Source organism: Sus scrofa, chromosome 15 (genome assembly GCF_000003025.6).
Source record: "Sus scrofa isolate TJ Tabasco breed Duroc chromosome 15, Sscrofa11.1, whole genome shotgun sequence".
Taxonomy (NCBI): Eukaryota; Metazoa; Chordata; class Mammalia; order Artiodactyla; family Suidae; genus Sus; species Sus scrofa.
The window spans coordinates 95,912,832-95,931,691 of record NC_010457.5 but is presented as its reverse complement, the minus strand read 5'-3'; the positions used below and the strand labels follow the sequence as shown (position 1 = coordinate 95,931,691).

General features: G+C 40.9%; 1 protein-coding gene across 10 annotated transcripts in view; it reads right to left on the bottom strand.

Moving 5' to 3' along the window:
• MYO1B (myosin IB) overlaps window positions 1-18,860 on the bottom strand; it is a 192,011-nt gene that overhangs the window by 134,717 nt on the left and 38,434 nt on the right. For all 10 annotated transcript variants that reach the window (XM_021075958.1, XM_021075964.1, XM_021075961.1 and 7 more), the window contains exon 3: window positions 1,326-1,441. In XM_021075958.1, the coding sequence (XP_020931617.1) occupies window positions 1,326-1,441 (116 nt within the window). The remainder of the gene's footprint in view (window positions 1-1,325; window positions 1,442-18,860) is intronic.

The following is an 18,860-nucleotide window of genomic DNA, read 5'->3' as shown; positions in this document are numbered from 1 at the left end:
TGTAAAATACTTAGAGACGTACCTGCACATGGAAGTATTCAACAAATGGAAGCCATTATTGTTATTATTATTATTAATGGTCTTAAAAGATCCCAATGTGCAGTAAGCAGTTTAGGAAGGGAACACATACATATCTAAGACAACATGTTGCCAAACTTGCACGTGCACATGAATCACCTAGAAAGGATGTGAAAAACGTAGATTGCTGGCTTGTCAGAGGTAAGGTCTAGGAAACCAGATTGTTCCTAAGCTCCTGGGGGATTCTGACATAGCTGTCTAAGCACTTGAGAAGCATGGCTTCAAGGGCTAGAATTTAAAATAAATATTAAGACATCAAATAAAGTATTTCATCAAAGGGACTTTAACTATAGAGATAACTTTCTAAGACAAATTTCAGATTTTATTTTTGTTAAGGCAAAATGAAACAAGTTCACTTGCAAAATCTACTTCTAGTAGAAAACTGAATAATCAGAATCTATTTGATCGGTAAAACAGTGCTTAGTTTTAAAAAATCATTTTCAAAAATTATTTAGATCTCAGTTCTAAATCATCCAAAAATGTCACTGTATGCTCTATCATCAAGAGAAACAAAAATAAACTTCTAAACAGTGGTATGTATGTTCTTTAATTATTAGATTTATTTTCTAGCAAAAATAACAGAGGCCACCTTCAATCATACAGAGGAAATTCTTTTCTGCCAGGACACAACTAAAACTCTGCAGATTCTTTCACTCTATTTCAGGGTTTCTCAACCTCAGGACTATGTAATTATTAAAGATTATTATTTATAGGAATATTCACAACAACAAATGACATTTTCAGAAAAATCAAACAAGTGACTAACTGCAGGGAAGGTGAACTTACTGGTCTAATGCACACATCTGGTGAGTAATATCCACAAAGATTATAAACTGAAGGAATTATTTAGTCCTTTTCTTCAAAAACCATTACACAACCCAACACTTGAGCTCTTTCTTGAACAAGGGCACTAAATGCTGCTTGGGCTCTTTATGATAATAAACAATGCACATTCCTGTTTTATTTGCAAAAATAATTATCAGCAGCTGCTACTTACACAGGATTTTTAACAGAGCATATTTTACATACTGAGCTCAAATATTTCAGAATTTCAAGAGCCTCAGGCTGAACGAAGTAGTCTTTTATTTTCTAATTTAAAATAAGGCATTAACTTCTACATTCCTTCATCTAATTTAAAAAAACGACTAAAACATTTTCATAAGACTCAAAGGAAACAGCTGGACACATCTGTCAACTACACATCCCTGGAATGAAAGAGAAACTTAATGCTTTAATACCATACTCACATGTGAGGGCTCAGTTCATAAAAATTTCTGTTCCTGTAATCTTCCACTTTCTCTGGTGAATAAATGGGCAAGGACCGGTATGGGTTAACAGATATAACCACACTTCCAATGTATGTCTGCAAAAGGAAGAATAAAATATACCCGTTTTAATATCTTTAAGTCATGGTATCACATGGTTTCATCCTTTCAAAACACGAGTTCTACTGCCTGGCCATTCATTTTTTACTTTTTAAGAACACTTTGCATCTCTGAAGACAGATGATCAATAATGTTTATTCATTTTGCTGATAAATGGAAAGCATAGATTTATACACTGAAAATACTTTTCAAAATAAATCTCTAGACTAATTCATGAGGCTGGATAAGAGTTCTCCAAAAGCCCTGTTATACTTGCCAAAAATTTCATCACCAACCGTGGCTAATTGTGAGCAAGAGCCATGCTCTCCTTGATTCCAGTTAGAACTGGTGTTTGTTTCTCTCATCTTTATTCTCCTGTTTCAGCGCACAGCAATCCAGGCTTCCCCTCCTCCCTGCCCACGGCCATACCTATCCAATGGGGCTGTGACTCTGGCACTGCCCTTACAGAGCCTGTTACTCTCTACAGTGGGCTCAGACCATTCGGTATGAGAGCCACAGTTATCCCGTGGGCATTCCAACGAAATGATATCATATTATATCTAGAGGACTGTAACATCAGAATTTAAGTGTACTTTATGAAAGAGTATACTTCATGTCGAATTTAAATTTTATGTAGAAAAGGAGTTACTGTTATGGCTCAGCAGTAACAAACCCGACTAGTATCCACGAGGATGCAGGTTAGATCCCTGGCCTCACTCAGTGAGTTAAGGAGCCAGTGTTGCTGTGGTGTAGGTTGCAGACGTGGCTCAAGTCTGGCATTGCTGTGGCTGTGATGCAGGCCGGCAGGTACAGCTCCAATTAGACCTCTAGCCTAGGAATTTCCATATGCCGTAGGTGTGGCCCTAAAAACCAAAAAAATAAATAAAAATTTAAAAATAATAAATTTAATGTAGAATTTAAAGGTACTTTCAGAGGGATCAGTATTCTATTTTAGCAGACAGTAACCCTCTCACACTGCAAATCAGAACACTATTTTATCTTCCTTTTCATTTCGATCTTAAATTCCTGACAGCAAGGTTGGTTTAGGTCATTCTGTACAAAGACTAGCACAGTGCTGCAATCAAAAGTCACTTAACTGTAACTTATTTTAGCAGCTCCATTCTTCCTTTCAGTTTCAACATTATAAAGATGGCTAGGGTGGGAGGAGGGATACTAACAAAAATATGTCAGTGATAAAATTTTTTTTTAAGAAAAAGGTGAAAAAAAGAAAGGAAAAGAAGGAAGAACAAAAGTCTCCTCCAACTTCCCATTGGTCATGCAACAAAAGGTGACATTTTTAGGCAACAACTTTTTCTAGTACTGCCACCGCTGGAGTCGAGGAAATTGTCAGATCTTTCTGGAAAATTAAACAGAACAGAAAACAGAACAGTAGGAATGTTCTGATTCTTTTAAAACATGGGTCACAATTGTTTTAATTATGAAAGACTTCCCCTAACCTGGAAAACTGAACAGGTGATTTTTATACCTCCTTTCATGCCAGAAGAATGCAATCTTATCAAGAGGTGACAAGACTGCTGCTGTGAAAGAAAAACTCTCAGTTCCCAAGCAATTTTTCACCTTTATTTCTGACAGGCTAGCATTAGGACCTAATTAATCTTGCCTGACAAGAGATAACTCCAAGTTTCCTAACTTATCCCATTTTGACAAGACTTTTCCAAGGTTTCTTCACATTCCAACCCACCTGGGCAAGTATATGGGAGATGATGGAGACCGAATGATCATTTGAGTAGCCTATATAATATACTAAAATTAGTTAGATTGGTAGATATGAAAATACAATGATTGGTTTATTTCCTTAACATCTGTTGATTAAAAGATTAGCCTTCATCAGAGTTTCCATCATGGCTCAGTGGAAACAAATCTGACTAGCATCCATAAGGACACAGGTTCGATTCCTGGCCTCGCTCAGTGGATTAAGGATCCAGTGTTGCTGTGAGCTGTGGCGTAGGTCGCAGACTCGGCTTGGATCCCACACTGCTGTGACTGTGGTGTAGGCCAGCAGCTACAGCTCTGATTCAACCCCTAGCCTGGGAACTTCCATGTGCCTCAGGTGTGGCCCTAAAAATAAAAATAGCAGAAAAGTACATGAATCTCCCTTTGTAGGTAGCTTCTTGACTACAATAATTAAAACATACATTGGCTGTTAGCAGAGAAACCAATTATCAAGTTGCTCTTTAAAACCAAATTTCACAGTGGCTAAATTCTTGATAAAAATCTGCCTGTGTGGCATTCTTGCATGGAGAACAAACTTGGCTGCCTCAAACTCAAACTCAAAAGCTACACTAGCAAGTCTTAAGTTTCTTGTTACTTGTGACTTTTATACATAGTGAATTATGTGTGCTTTTTTTTCCCCAGCTGTTTCCCTACCACCTAGGTCAGGTCTGGCCCATGTATGATGCCCCATAAATAACAAACTGAATGACTGATTCACACAGGGCCTGTTCATCACTAAGAAAGTGGATGGTACAAACCACTTTCATACAGTTATTCTTTGTTGAAATACAATACCAAGTACACTGTTATACCGTGCCTAATAGTTTATTAAACCCATACGCCATGTGTTGCCACCAATCAAATCCTTAAACAATATCCTTGCCCCTCGGTTGCTTTGTCCTACTGTGGTAGGATCCTTGCAGGGATGCCTGGAGCTTACCTCCATCCTTTCAATCTGGACTTGTCTACGTGACTGATTTGACCAATGAGATACAAGCAGAGGCTCGAACATTTGTGTGTTAGGGTATATCCCTTTTTTATGACTGTGGCTAGGAGCCATGACGTGAATGAGCTTGAGCTAATCTGCTGGAAAGGTCACAGAGAAAGCCAAGGCACCTGACAGCCGTCGGACATACGAGTGAGGCCATTCTAAACCATCCAGCCTGTTAGGCCTCCAGACACCCAAAGCCACATGCGTAACCCCAGGTGAGACCAGCAGAAGACACACTGATGGGTACTCAGTCTAAAAAAATTGTGTGCAAACAGATGGTTGCTGTTTTATGCCATTAACTGGGGGCCAGGAGGCAGGGGAGGGTATAATACACCAATACGGCTCAACAAGTCAGAAAAAGGGCCAAGCAGGACAAGCCTTATCAATCTAAATAAACAAACAGTAAAAGAAGCAGTGTTCCCTTTCCATTCCACTTTCTATTAATATTTCAGGTATGTACCCTCTAATCTTGACCTCGTAGGTCTGTCCTCTACTGTGACAGCCGTCCTTGCTGTTTATGGATTTCTTCCTTGAAGGTTCTATGTGTATTAGTCAGAGATTTAAGGAGTTCCCGTCGTGGCGCAGTGGTTAACGAATCCGACTAGAAACCATGAGGTTGCGGGTTCGGTCCCTGCCCTTGCTCAGTGGGTTAAGGAACCAGTGTTGCTATGAGCTGTGGTGGAGGTTGAAGACATGGCTCGGATCCCATGTTGCTGTGGCTCTGGCGTAGGCCGGTGGCTACAGCTCCAATTAGACCCCTAGCCTGGGAACCTCCATATGCCATGGGAACGGCCCTAGAAAAGGCAAAAAGACCAAAAAAAAAAAAAAAAAAAAGATTTAAACATTCCCACATCTGCCAATATGCCAATAGAATAACTCAAATGTTCACAGTTTCAGCTCTCCTCGCTGAGACACGAAAACAGTCCGGCAGCAGTGGATGGGCTAGGTGGAGTTTACAATCCTATTCCAGTTTGAAGTAGCTGTCTACTCTACATTCAGGTAACTGTGTAACAGTTTAAACCTCCGTCCCAGAGAGCAGAACAACAGTGACCAGACAGTTCATTTTTACATCAATTAACTTCGGACTTATAAATGATATGCATTTGTTCCTTAGTATCCCTGGGGCATTGGTTCCAGGACAGCCTGCAGAGACTGACCCAAATTCAAGGATGCTCCAGTCCCTTCTATAAAAGAGCACAGTATTTGCATATAACCTACACACATCCTCCCTCCCATGTACTTTAAACCATCTCTAGATTACTTTTTTTTCTTTTTATAGCCATACCTGTGGCATATGGAAGTTCCCAGGCTAGGGGTCGAATTGGAGCTGCAGCTGCTGGCCTACACCGCAACCACAGCAATGCCAGATCTGAGGGGCACCTGCACCCCAAGCCGCAGCTTGTGGCAACACCAGATCTTTAACCCACTGAGCAAGGCCCATGTTGGAACCCCAAGCTCAAGCTCACCGATACTATGTCAGGTTCTTAACCCACTAAGACAAAACAGTAACTCCTAGATTACTTATATAATACCTTAAAAAAGAATGTAAACGCTATGTAAATAGTTGTTGGCTCATGACAAATTCAAGTTTTGCTTTTTGGAACTTTCTGGAACATTTCCCCCAAATATTTTCAATCTGTGGTTGGTTGAGTGTATGGATGAGGAACCCACAGATACCAAGGGTTGACTTGATACCTGCGTTTTTTTAACAAGCAACTGTATGCAATTTAAAGTTGGTATGTAAACTAAGTCATGAAGTCACCACTGGAATTAAGAAACTTGAGTGAAGTTTCTTACACTCAAGTACATGCCTAAGAGAGCTGGAGATGTTCTGTGTCCTTTTTATTTCAAATATGCAAAGGAGAAAAAAAGAAAAGAAAGAAAAGCATTGTAACCTTTACAAAAGGGAGAAGCAAAAAGGATCCATCTCTTGACCCCCCTGGAGTTCTGCTCACTTACTTACTGACTGGAAACAAGAGGTAGGAATGTAGTGTGTCCAGCACCAGGAGTATTTGGGATTCGGATGCCCGTGGGTGCCAAGAGCCCACAAAAGGCCTCCAGCAGTTTAGCTCAGCCCACCCACCAGGCCACTCCTGAGCTGCGCTCACACTCCATCTGGCCCCTGTGTCCCAAAAGGCTCAGAGAACCTCCTACTGGAATCTAGAGCCTGTTCTTCTACTGGGCTGATCACACAGAAAAGGACTCCTTCCACATAATGGCAAGGACTACTGACCAGCTAGGTTCTATCCACCTTCTCTGCCAGAGGCAAGTCTGACTCTGACTCTCGTAAACTCCCAGTGGAGTTATACTTACTAGGTGTAACCAACTTTCTAGCCACCCTGAGCCATCCTAGCTCACCACCTCCATGCTCCCAGCCCTCAAGTCCTGACGCATGTACCCCACCACCCCGTGGGACCAGCCTCTGTCATCTAGGAGGGGCGAAAGGAAGGAAGGGAAGGGAGAGGAGAGAGGGGAAAAGGAGAGAAAAGGAAAAGGGAAGAGGGAGAGGAAAACCTCTACCTTTCGACAAATAGCTTATTCAACCAGCAAGTTTATCTTTCACTTCTCAAGGGCAGACATTAAATCAAGAATGCACAAACATTCCTAAGTCAAAACAACCTCTGTCTTCATACTTCAGATATCTTTAGAATTCCAGAACAGATGCCTTGTAAATAACCAAATAACACCTGAGTGCTCCTATTGTGATTGCACTGAAAACTGAAGTCTTTTCTGGAGAATGCACGTCCAGCAACATCCACTCTGCAGATCACACTCCAGAACCCAGAGCAAAAGCTCCTCACAGATCTATAACCCAAAGACCAGGCATTTTATTCTATAAGAAAGTTCTTCCAGAACACCATTCTCAGAGATTCTATGGTCTGGAGAAGAGCCAGGCATTCCCATCTTTTATACCTCTATCTCCCCAGATAAAGAAATGTGTAACCACAGTCGAAAACCGCTGCTTTTGGCCTTTACCTTCAGGGCTCACGGGGCAAGGTTTTACTCTCAAATGCAACAACCATGCTGGTGTCACTGTTGGCACATCTTTCACCTTACCTTCCCCTTTAAATGGTCCTATGTAATTAATTCTGTGAACATTTCAGAAAGAAAAGAAAATTCTTCTAGCTTTGCTTACTTTCATTTTAACCACATTTACAATGAACTTGGCATATGGCATCTCAGCACTCTACAGAGAAATAGCGGCCACATCTGTAAATTAGGGCCTTCCCCTGGCGTATGTTTCAAGGGTTTGGCTATGACTCATCGTAAAAAATAAATTTTATCACAACCAAGCATGTGTGTTTGAGTGTATATTTACATACACAGACATATGTGTAAACAAGTATATGAAATAAAAGTTTCACAAAGCCATAAATATCTTTACCACATGCAATGTACTGATATTCATTACAAAATGTTTTAAAACTGCTGGTCCTAATCGACTAAATGGCTTTCTTTCATCACTAATTAACAGGCTGAAACTTGCCCTTTAAAAAATACTGCCATGGAGCACTTCTTAACCCTTTTTAGCTGTTGACGGCTTTGAGATACCAATGAAAGCTATGACCTTCTCCCCCTCAAAAGCACACATAAAAACCTGCATATAAAAGTTTGCACACAGTTGATATTCCAAGTTAAGTGCTCCCACCCTAAGCGAAGAAACAATGGCCACTAATGGAAGAGGGAAAAAAGACAGAGGGAAAGAAAAAGAAAAAGAGAAGCAAAGAAACAAAGAAAGCAAAATAAGTAAGAAGTGATCAAAAGAATTCTTAAAAGTATAAAAATGCAAAGTTGTTGAGAAGAAGAGCCAACAGCTCAGCTCAGCAGGCCCTGCGTACTTTATCTCAGCACTGAGTCAAACCCAGCCTAACAATCAAAGGCCAAAATGAGAGAGGGACATTATTCTGTTTTCTATGACAAGGACATATGCAATATATTTTGGAAATATATCTAACCAAAACCACTTTTTTTTTCCAAGTTAAACAGTGAAGCACAGTTTTAATATCTGTATGTCTCAGTTATACAGATGTGTACACACATTCCTCCACAACGCCAGGTAAATGAAACATTAATACACACACGTAGAAAGTCACAACAGTTTCACATTTTTCCTATCATAGTTTTTTCCAGGACAACATTAAGATCTTTAGAAGCCCTAACCCTGAAACTTTATATTTCAATGTCTCACATGAAATTGAAAATAAAATTATAACTAACCCTAAAACATGTATAAGGAAACCCTACAATGACTTCTTTTCACCATGATGACTATTTGGAGGCTTCCTTACAAATTTTTCCAAAACAGTATTTTTAAAGCCCCTGCCCTACTGAGACTCTAACTGGGCACCCTGTCTGCCTACCTACCAGCTTCCTTATTTTCTTCAGAATGACTTTTAGTGATTTGTTTACAGCCTCTGTCATTTCCTAAAAATCCATCCCCAAACTGATTAAAACTCTGGTATATAATATACACTGAGGCATGTTTTCACTAAACTCTCCCTAAATCCTCATGGGACAGAAATGACTTCTCCATTTCAACGCCTATAACAATGGAACACAAAGAGGTTAAGTGGTAGGACCACATTATCTGACAAAAGTGGAATCAGGACAAAAAGCCAAGAATCTGTTTTCTATTGACTACAGCACACAATCCATGCTGTCAGGCCTGGAAAGCTTTGGCAAAAGTAGCCAGGAATGCCTCATCACAGGAACTTGTGTCTAAAGAAGTACTTTGGGTTTGAATGAAAGAAAGGCCAGTGTCAGCTACAGATAAGTCGGAGGATTTGGGCAATTCTAGAAGGATGGGCAAGATTTAGATATAGAAATGTTTCCCCAAAAAGCAGCATATAAGATTTTAGGTTTTAGGTCATAGCTGAACCCTGTCTCCCTTTTCTAAAATTTTATAAGATAGCTGTAACTCTTCAAAATGTGTTTTTTTAAGTATGAATTGCTGGAGACTCAAAACAAGTATCATACACCCAGCTTTGATTGTAACATTGTTCACAACAGCTAACAGGTAGAAGTAACACAAGTGTCCACTGGCGGCTGAATTTATAAACAAAATGTAGTATACAGATACAAGGGAATATTATTCAGCCTTTAAGAAAAAAAAAAAAAAAAGAAAAGAAATCCTGACACTCACTATTACATGGATTAAAACATGCACAGAGGCATAAAGCCTCAACCAACCACACTACAGACACCAAGAATGGACCAGCATCCATTGAGCAAAGACCTCCTCTGAGTAATAGTCTAGAAAAATAAGACTGGGATCAAATTTCAGAGAGCCTCAAATGTCAGGGTGAGGGGTCTGAGCTTTAGTCTGAAAGCAGCTCTGAAGTAAAAGTCAATGTGTGGGGGTGAGAGGGTTAAATGAAACTGAATCATCCTGACTTGAGTATTTTTGAGCTCTTTGCTCAGAGTCACGTCATACAGTATTACAATGCTTCAAATGTACTTGCAATACTATATAAACCTTAGCTCCAAGTTATCTGGCAACGTTTTTTGGTTTTGTGGGAAACTGGGCCCATTCCTGAACTTCTCCAAACTGCAATTTCATCATCTGGACAAGGAGGATGATACTGGTTCCCCCCCTTGTCTAATCTGAGGGTTAAATGAGACTGTGTGTTAAAGCATCGAACCAAAATACCTGACACACACCAGGTATTCCATAAATATTACCTACTGTGATTACAGTGGCTCTATTGGAATCTACTGGCCACTATAAATGGCCAAATCGGGACTCGAAAGCCTGAAACACATGTTAATCTCTCAGCTAAATTCACTGAGGAGTCTGAAAATACTGAAGTCTTACGACACGGTCTTTGCATACAGGGAATGGAAGAAATATCAGAGGGCCACATCAGGTACATATGGTCATAATAAAAATAGTACTAGAAGCCTGGGATACTGTGAAAATGACTAGGCTAGGCAAGCTGGTGGCATCCTTGGAAATGACACCATACTGTTCACTTCTCGCCGAGGAAATGACCTCTTCTTGGGTCTTGAATCCTGGGAATCTGATCACAAGACATCAAGACTTGATACACCATGGGGTTTTTCATCAGACATTTGTTAAGATTTCCCAAATTCCCTGAAGAGGGCTTTTGTCCTAATTAGCTTTGGTTGGTCTTTTAGACACAGTTCAAAATTGATGAAAAACTGCCTAAGTGAAAAATCACAAGCATAAGGTCAATAACTGATTTAGGCATCTATCTGGGTTTTAAAATCTAGAGCAATTTAATCCAGTATATATACCTCGCATCCTCAGTCTAAAAACATATTTATGATACATATGCAGAATATACGACCAACAATAACAGCCTACTTTTCACAGAGGAAGAAACAGAAAGCTTTAGAAGGTTTTAAAAACTTGTCCAAGGTCTCACAATTAGTGGGCAGAGGCAGTTTCACCCCCAAAGCGCTACGCCCAGGACTGTGACACCGGAATAGAGAAGTATGACTTGGTCAGGCTCTGTCAGCAGCTGGGCACACAGATGCTCTCAAGTTACAAGTACCACCAGTGGCACTGTAACAATGACACACCCAGGAACCCCTGAGGAACCCATCATGGAGCTACAACAGAAGCTGGGACCCAAGAGTGAGAACAGAGGGGTGTGAGGCTACATTAGGGAACAACACAACACCAGTCTGCAGAGACCTCATGCTCACCCACTGCTCACGTTTCTGCCTCTTCTGGGCCTGCTCCCGACCGGCCCTCTCACTTCCTATGCCACAGCTGGTCCACTTCAAAGACTCTTATTCTGCCTGCACAGGGCCCATCAGGCCTCACCACATCATGACTTCCAGCATCTGCTTCCATTGCTAGTTTATTTTTTCAGTATTTCCCAACTCAAAGTTAGAGGGAAGAATCAAGCCCTGTTCACCTTTTTATCTCTACTATGCCGTAGATCACTGGCCTGAGATCAGGCAAGCTTGTCAGGCATGGTCCCTGTCAGTCTAGTCTGAGATAAGCCTTCACTATCATTGCATTACAACCCTTGTTCCTGGGCTGCTAGCCATTTCAGACTATGAATTAAAGGACTATATACAAATTCTATGCCACGCCGAAATACTGACTAAAAATATCACCTCGGGCTGCCTTTATTTCAGAGCAGGATAACAAAATACTACCTTATCTTCACTGAAATAATGTAATGAGACAAGTATTTTCCAAATATGTATCATTCTCCAGATCTAATAAAACTTCCTTTTTAAAAAAATGAAAATATTTTTGCCACTCACAGGGAAATGGATAAAACTTTTCAGGTTAAATCTTTCTTTCATGGGATGTTCTTGGTCAGCTGGTACCGCTGGCTTGCCCTCGAGCAGGTGGAAGCCCTAGTGGGATCGCAGACACCAGGCTCTGGTCAAGACTCTCTTAACTAAGGTACAGAGCAGTCCTGTGCTATAGTATACTACCAGCTACAAGTCTTAAATATAATATTAGGTGGCTAATTGAAATGAAAATCTGAAAATGAATTCTGTATAATGACTATCAAAGAAGGTGGGGTAGGAGGAAGGGGGTTGGGGATAAGGGAAGCAAAGAATGAGTCAGGGAAGAGGAGAGAAAGACTCTAGTTACAAGAAAATCCCCAGGTCTAAAATTTTGGAGAAAAGTTGTCCCGGGAGGTTTCCATTGTGGTTCAGTGGTTATTGAGCCCAACTAGCATCCATGAAGATTCGGGTTCGATCCCTGGCCTTGTTCAGTGGGTTAAGGATCTGGCGCTGCTGTGAGCTGTGGTGTAGGTCGCAGACACGGCTTGGATCCTGCGTTGCTGTAGCTCTGGCGTAAGCAAGTGGCCACAGCTCTGATTAGACCCCTCGCCTGGTAACCTCTGTGTGCTGCAAGTGCAGCCCTAAAAAGACAAAAAAAAAAAAAAAAAGAAAGAAAGAAAAAAGAAAAAGAAAGAAAAGTAAAGAAAAAAAAGTTGTCCTGGTTTTCCAAGATTTTTAGACAGTCATGGCCCTTACCAGATACTCCACTGCAACTGTGGGCCAAGCACCAGGCTAAACTGTCCCTTAATCTCCAAGACAACTCAACAAGATAAGCATCAATACGCCAATTTTGGAGGACTGACTCTCAATTACTTCAGTGGTCACAGTGGTTCTGAGTGGCTGAGATTCAACCTTAGGTCTGTCTGCCAAAGGCCCAGGCCTTTCCCAGCGCACCACATCGCATCTCACCCTCTACCCCCTCCAAAACAGAGGTGGATGAACAAAATAGCCTCTCTTTAGAAATCAGGATTACCACTAAAAGGTATGTCTATAGATATAATAGCAAAAGCAGATGCATGTGTGTGTGTGGGGGTGTGAATCAGCCACAGGTCTCTCATGTTGAAATGCTTCCTTCTCCTCTACCTTATGCTCTTAAAGGCAAAGGACCAAGTGCAGCTGTCAATCACCTGCCATCCAGTGAACTGGATGAAAAACAATCTCCTCCCAAGATCTTCTCCTACCTTCCAGAGAGGAAAATGCCATCCTAATGGTTGCTATCGCTTTCCTTTGACAAAGAAGTGCCTAAGACTTTAGCACTTGTTCCCTGTCAACAATGGTTCACAGCACTGCACTGCTGAATGCTAACTCAACATGTGGCAGGAATACTGATTATCACTTCAATTATTTGTCTGGGTTGCTGAGACTGCCTTATTTCAAACCTACACATTCTTCTTCTTTTTTTTCCTTTTGTAATGACATGGAGTTCCCGGAGTGGCTCAGCAATAACAAACCCAACTAGTAGCCATGAGGATCTGGCGTTGCTCAGTGGGTTAAGGATCCAGCATTGCCGTGAGCTGTGGTGTAGGTTGAAGACGTGTCTCCGATCCTGCATTGCTGGGGCTGTGGAGCAGGCCCCAGCTACAGCTCTGATTTGACCCCTAGCCTAAAACCTCCATATGCCACAGGTATAGCCCTAAAAAGACAAAAGTCAAAAAAATTTTAAAAATAAAATTTATTGACATGTAATTGACTTACAATGTTGTAATAATTTCTGCTGTACAACAGTGATTCATTTATATATATATAAATGATTCATAAGTGATTCATTTATGAGTATATATTCATTTATATAGAGAGACATTCTTTTTCATATTCTTTTCCCATATAGATTATCACAGAGTATTGAGTAGAGTTCCCTGTGCTATACAGCAGTTCCCCGTTGGTCAATCATTCCATATACCACAGTGTACATATGCCAATTCCAAATCCCCAGTCCATCCCTCCCCTACCTCCTCAAAGGGGTTTGAAAACCATAAGTTTGTTTTCAAAGTCCGTGAGTTTGTTTCTGTTCTGCAAATAAGTTCATTTGTATCCTTTCTTTAGATTCCACATATAAGTGATTTTATATGATGTTTGTCTTCCACTATCTGACTAACTTCACTTAGTATGATAACCTCTAGGTCTATCCATGTTGCTGTAAACGGCATTATCTCATTCTTTTTATGACTCAGTAATACTCCATGGTGTATATATATATATATATATATATATATATATATATATATATATACCACATCTTTATCATTCCTCTGTCAGTGGACATTTAGGTTGCTTCTATGTCTTGGCTATTGTAAAAGTGCTGCAAAGAACACTGGAGTGGATATATCTTTTTGAACTATGGTTTTCTCTAGATAGATGACCAGTAATGAGATGGCTGGATCATGTGGTAGTTCTACTTTTACTTTTTTCTCCATTGTATATTTTTGCCTCCTTTGTCACACATTAGTTGGCTGTAGGTATGTGAGTTGAATTGTGGACTTTCTATCCTGTTCCACTGATCCATATTTCTGTCTTTGTCCCAGTACCACATGATTTTGATGACTGTAGCTTTGTAGTATAGTCTGAAGTCCGGGAGCCTGATTCCTCCAGCTCCATTTTTCTTTTTCAGGATGTCTGGCTATTCTGAGTCTTTTGTGCTTCCAAACATACTTTAAAATATTTTGTTCGAGTTCTGTGAAAAATGTCCTTGGTAATTTGATAGGGATTGCATTGAATCTGTAGATTGCCTTGAGTAGTACAGTCATTTTGATAACACTGACTCTTCCAATCCAAGAGCATGATCTATTTTCACTTTTCTGAGGAACCTCCCTCCATACTGTTTTCCATAGTGGTTGTGCCAATTTACATTCCTACCAACAGTGTTGGAGGGTTCCCTTTTCTCCACACCCTCTCCAGATTTGTTATTTGTAGACTTAATGATGGCCATTCTGACTTATGTGAGGTGGTACTATAGTTTTGATTTACATAAATATACTTCAATATCAAAGTTAATTATGTTGAACAGCACTTTGTAGGCTGAGAATGCTGCCGTATTAGTGGTATCATCGATGCTCACAGCAACTATGTAAAGTCAGCAGGATTATTATTAAAAGCATAAACTCCAGAGCTACACTTCCTGAGTGTGAATTCCAGCTCCATCACCTACTTGCTGTGTGACTTGGACAAGCTATTTACCTTTCTGAGCCTCAGTTTACTCATATGTAAAATGAAGATAATTTAACAACCTACAGTGCACAGGACTCTAGTAAAACTTTAAAACAGGGAGTTCCCCTTGTGGCTCAGAGGTAACAAATCTGACTAGGATCCATGAGGATGCAGGTTCGATCCCTGACCTCGCTCAGTGGGTTAAGGATCTGGCACTGCCATGAGCTGTGGTGTAGGCAGCAGACACATCTCAGAGCTGGTGTTTTTGTGTCTGTGGTGTAGGCTGGTGGCTACAGCTCCAATCTGACCCCTAGCCTGGGAACCTCCATATGCCAAGAGTGCTGCCCTAAAAAGACAAAAAAAAAGCACGTAAAGTGCTTAGAACAACAAGTATCAGTAAGGATTTAATAAATGTTAATTGTTATCACTTATCATTTTACCAATAAGAAAAAGTCTCCAAGGAGTTAAGGCACTTATTGCAGTTCTCACAGATGGTAAGTTATGGAGTCAGGACTGGAGCTCAGGTCTTTGCTTCTTTTGCTCCCTAGTACCCACTACACTGCCACCAAAAGATGACACTCCTGTAGATGTGAGGTCAGGCCTTAATTTCCTTCAAACTGAACTTCAGATATGGCTTCAACATTTAAATTAATATATTACAGGAATTTCCTTCATGGTTCAGCGATTAGCAACTCTGACTAGGATCCATGAGGACACAGGTTCGATCCCTGGCGTTGCTCAGTGGTTTAAGGGTCCCGCATTGTTGTGAGCTGTGATGTAGGTGGCAGACGCAGCATGGATTCCAAATTGCTATGGCTGTGGCACAGGCCAGCAGCTGTAGCTCTGATTCAACCCCTAAACTGGAAACTTCTATATGCTGTAGGTGTGGCCATAAAAAGCAAAAAAAAAAAAAAAAAAAATTTACGTTACAATTAGACAAATATATCAAGTACCATACAGTGCCTGTATGATGGAACAACCCTCTAACCTTGGGGAATAACAGATGAATGTGCGTCCACTTTGCAAGTTCTAAGAAGAAGAAATTTCCAAATCACCAAAGGCTTTAAGAGAGTTTAGACAAGTTGATACTGGCAAGTTATTACCAAAAAAAACGATTGTTTTGGAAAGTATTATAAAATCCTCCAAGAGAGAGACTGTGCCCAGAAACTAGACACAACATTTCTCTTCTGCCTTGTGATGTGCTGTTTTTCACAGCTTTATCTAGCCTTCTATTGCCGTCTCTCTATTCCAAAAACCAAAGCTACACTCTTGAAAACACACAATTTGTTCTCCATGTTTCTTTAAGAGTCTACCTCTTCAATGAGCCGAGGAGGGTGAGTTTGCTCACAGTGAACCTCTCATATACAGCCAAGCCCAGGCCTTCATTTCAACAGTCTAGGACCCTTTCCTCCTTTCCCTACTTGGTCAAGGTGGGAAGGGAGGTGGCATTAAAGCAGGTTCTTGTTTCACCCAAATTTGCTGGGTCTGGGTTCTCTGGGTAAAGGCCCAATCAACTACATGAAGGAAAATCTCCTACTTCCAACTCTAAAACAAAAACAAACAAAAAAGTTCATTTTTTATCAAAATTACACAATTTGGAAGATGACCCATCTTAACTACCATTACTTCTGGAAATGGTAAAGGGGTACTGAGATAAGAATTATATTTTAATGCTATGTATCCCTGTACTATCTGATTTTTTTTCCCAAAAGCATTTGTTACTTTCACAATTTTTTTCAAAAAGGTTTATTTATTTATTTATTTATTTAGCCATGCCCATGGCATGCAGAAGTTGCTGGGCCAGGAGTTCCCATTGTGGCTCAGCAGGTTACAAACCTGACCAGTATCCATGAGGATGCGGGTTCAATCCCTGGCCTCACTCAGTGGGTCAGGAATCTAGCGTTGCCATGAGCTGTGCTGTAGGTTGCAGACATGGCTCGGATCCTGCGTTGCTGTGGCTGTGGCTGTGGCTGTGGTGTAGGCCAGCAGCTGCAGGAGCTCCAATTCAACCCCAGCCTGGGAACTTCCATATGCTGCATGTACGGCCCTAAGGAGGAAAAAAAAAAGAAGAAGTTGTTCCTGGGCCAGGGATCAAACCCATGCCACAGCCTTGACAAGCCATAGCAGTGACAACACCAGATCCTTAACCCATAGGCCACCAGATAACTCCTCAAAAAGGCTTTTTAAAGGAATTTTTAAAAAGAAAGAAACTTGGAGAACGTCTGGGTAGCAGGAATAGCACTAGGTTGGAGGTTTGAACTGCAGCCCTGCTCTCTGCCAATAACCCCTGAGCTTGGAAAAGGGCCGAGCCTCCAGGGAGACAGCAGTCCTGGCTGACACCTTGATGACAGGCTGGTGAGACCTTGAGCAGAGGACCTGGCTAAGCTACGCCCGAGCTAACTCCTGTCCCACAGACATAGTCAGATATAAATGTATGTTATTTTAAGTCACTCAGTTTTAGACAACCTATTCTGCAGCAAAAGAAAACTAATACCTCATTTATACCAAAGTCTCAGGAATAAATGTTATCTCCAGATGGTAGGAATGTTCATGTGCACTTGTGGCTTTGACACAAAGAGAAAAGTGGTTTTGACACTTCAAATAAATATAAAAATGTTAACTGGTATTATTTTCATTTATATTACAATATTATAAACCAAATATATTGTATCAAATATATTACAAGCCAAATATATTGTCGGAGTATCTTTTATAAGAGCATTTGATCCCATTCCCATGGGGATCCTAATTCTACACTAACTTCTAAAATTAAGACGAAATTTTTTTTGGGGGGGGCATGCCTATGGCATGTGGAATTTCCTGGGGCTAGGGATCAAACCCGTGACACATCAATGACAACACCAGATCCTTAACTGCTAGGCCACCAAGGAACTCCCTAAAAATTAAGGCAAATTTACTAGACTTTCAAAGCAGTCTCTCTTACATCTACAATTAATTTAATCTAACATCCTAAAAGATCCTATTTCAGACCTCTATATCTGGATGATCCCCACATGACAATTCAGGTAGAAAACAAACTAAATGCACTTGTCAGCACCAAAAATATTTCCTCTCAGAGAACAGACACCTTGGTTCTTTAGTTTCCCAATTTACCCTGGGCCTTGTTCGTGCCTAAATTGCAGCTTTCCTGTTCCTAAACAGAACCACAGTTCTGACCAGTCACCCTAAAAACAGAATCACGTCTGGCTGCATCTTCTATACTGCAAGTCCATGTGAAATCCTGCCACCACTCAGTCTGGCTGGGGATGGGGTGGGGAGCCCGGAAGAAGGTCTGACAAAAGCCAGAAATACAGAAGAGCAGCCAGTGCTCAAGAATGTCACAGCAGCGTTTCCCACCAGTGACCCCACAAAGGCCACTGGAGCAATGGCACGTCCTGCAGCTGGTCCCAGCTTGCACCGAGCTCTGACAAGAGTGAGGAATCAAGGCAAACAATCTCTGACCCTGTGTGTTACCCCATCAGGGCAACAGTCCCTCTATCTGTCTTCACCTGATCTGCCTCCATCTCTAAAGGAACAGCCTTCCCGCAAAGACCACATCAATAGCTGGAACTCGCAGATTTAGAGACTATGCCTGGCTAAGGACAGGGTTATGAGCCAACTCAGGGCTCGTAACAAGTGTATAAACCAACCTCAAAGCAAAGAACAGATAATCCTGAAGCAGGCACTTGAGTATCTTTTATTAAAGTACTGGACCCTGTTTTTATGGGGATCCTAAAGCTCATATCAACTTCGAAAAAAATCGAGAAAAAATTTTTACTAGACTTTCAAAGGAGTCCTCTTACAACTACAATTCCTTTAACATAAGATCTTAAAATAGGACTAATTCAGACCTCTACAGCTCGACGTCCCCAACTTGACAATTCCTAGAAACAAACTAAAACTACGTGTCAACACTAAAAATACTTCTTATTCAAAGAAGGGTTGCAACGAGCATACAGTAAGACAAAACCCATGGAAGAGAATAAAACTCTGAATGGCTTTGGAAGCAAAGATTTCAACAAAATTTCCCTGAAGTGGATAGACTTAACTATGCTGTCTTCCTGGGGCCCCTGTTCACTCTTCTCTGCCATGAGTTCTCTAAGAGAAAAGTCTTAAGGAGCGTGTGTTTGGGTACACTTGAACCATGGAACTCCAAGGATAAATGTTTCTCAGGGGGAATACCCTTTAGGGTGGTACCAACACCAATAAAACCACTTCACTACAGAATTTCCTACCAAACATGTAGGGGGTTACAGCAGCAGGTCTCATCA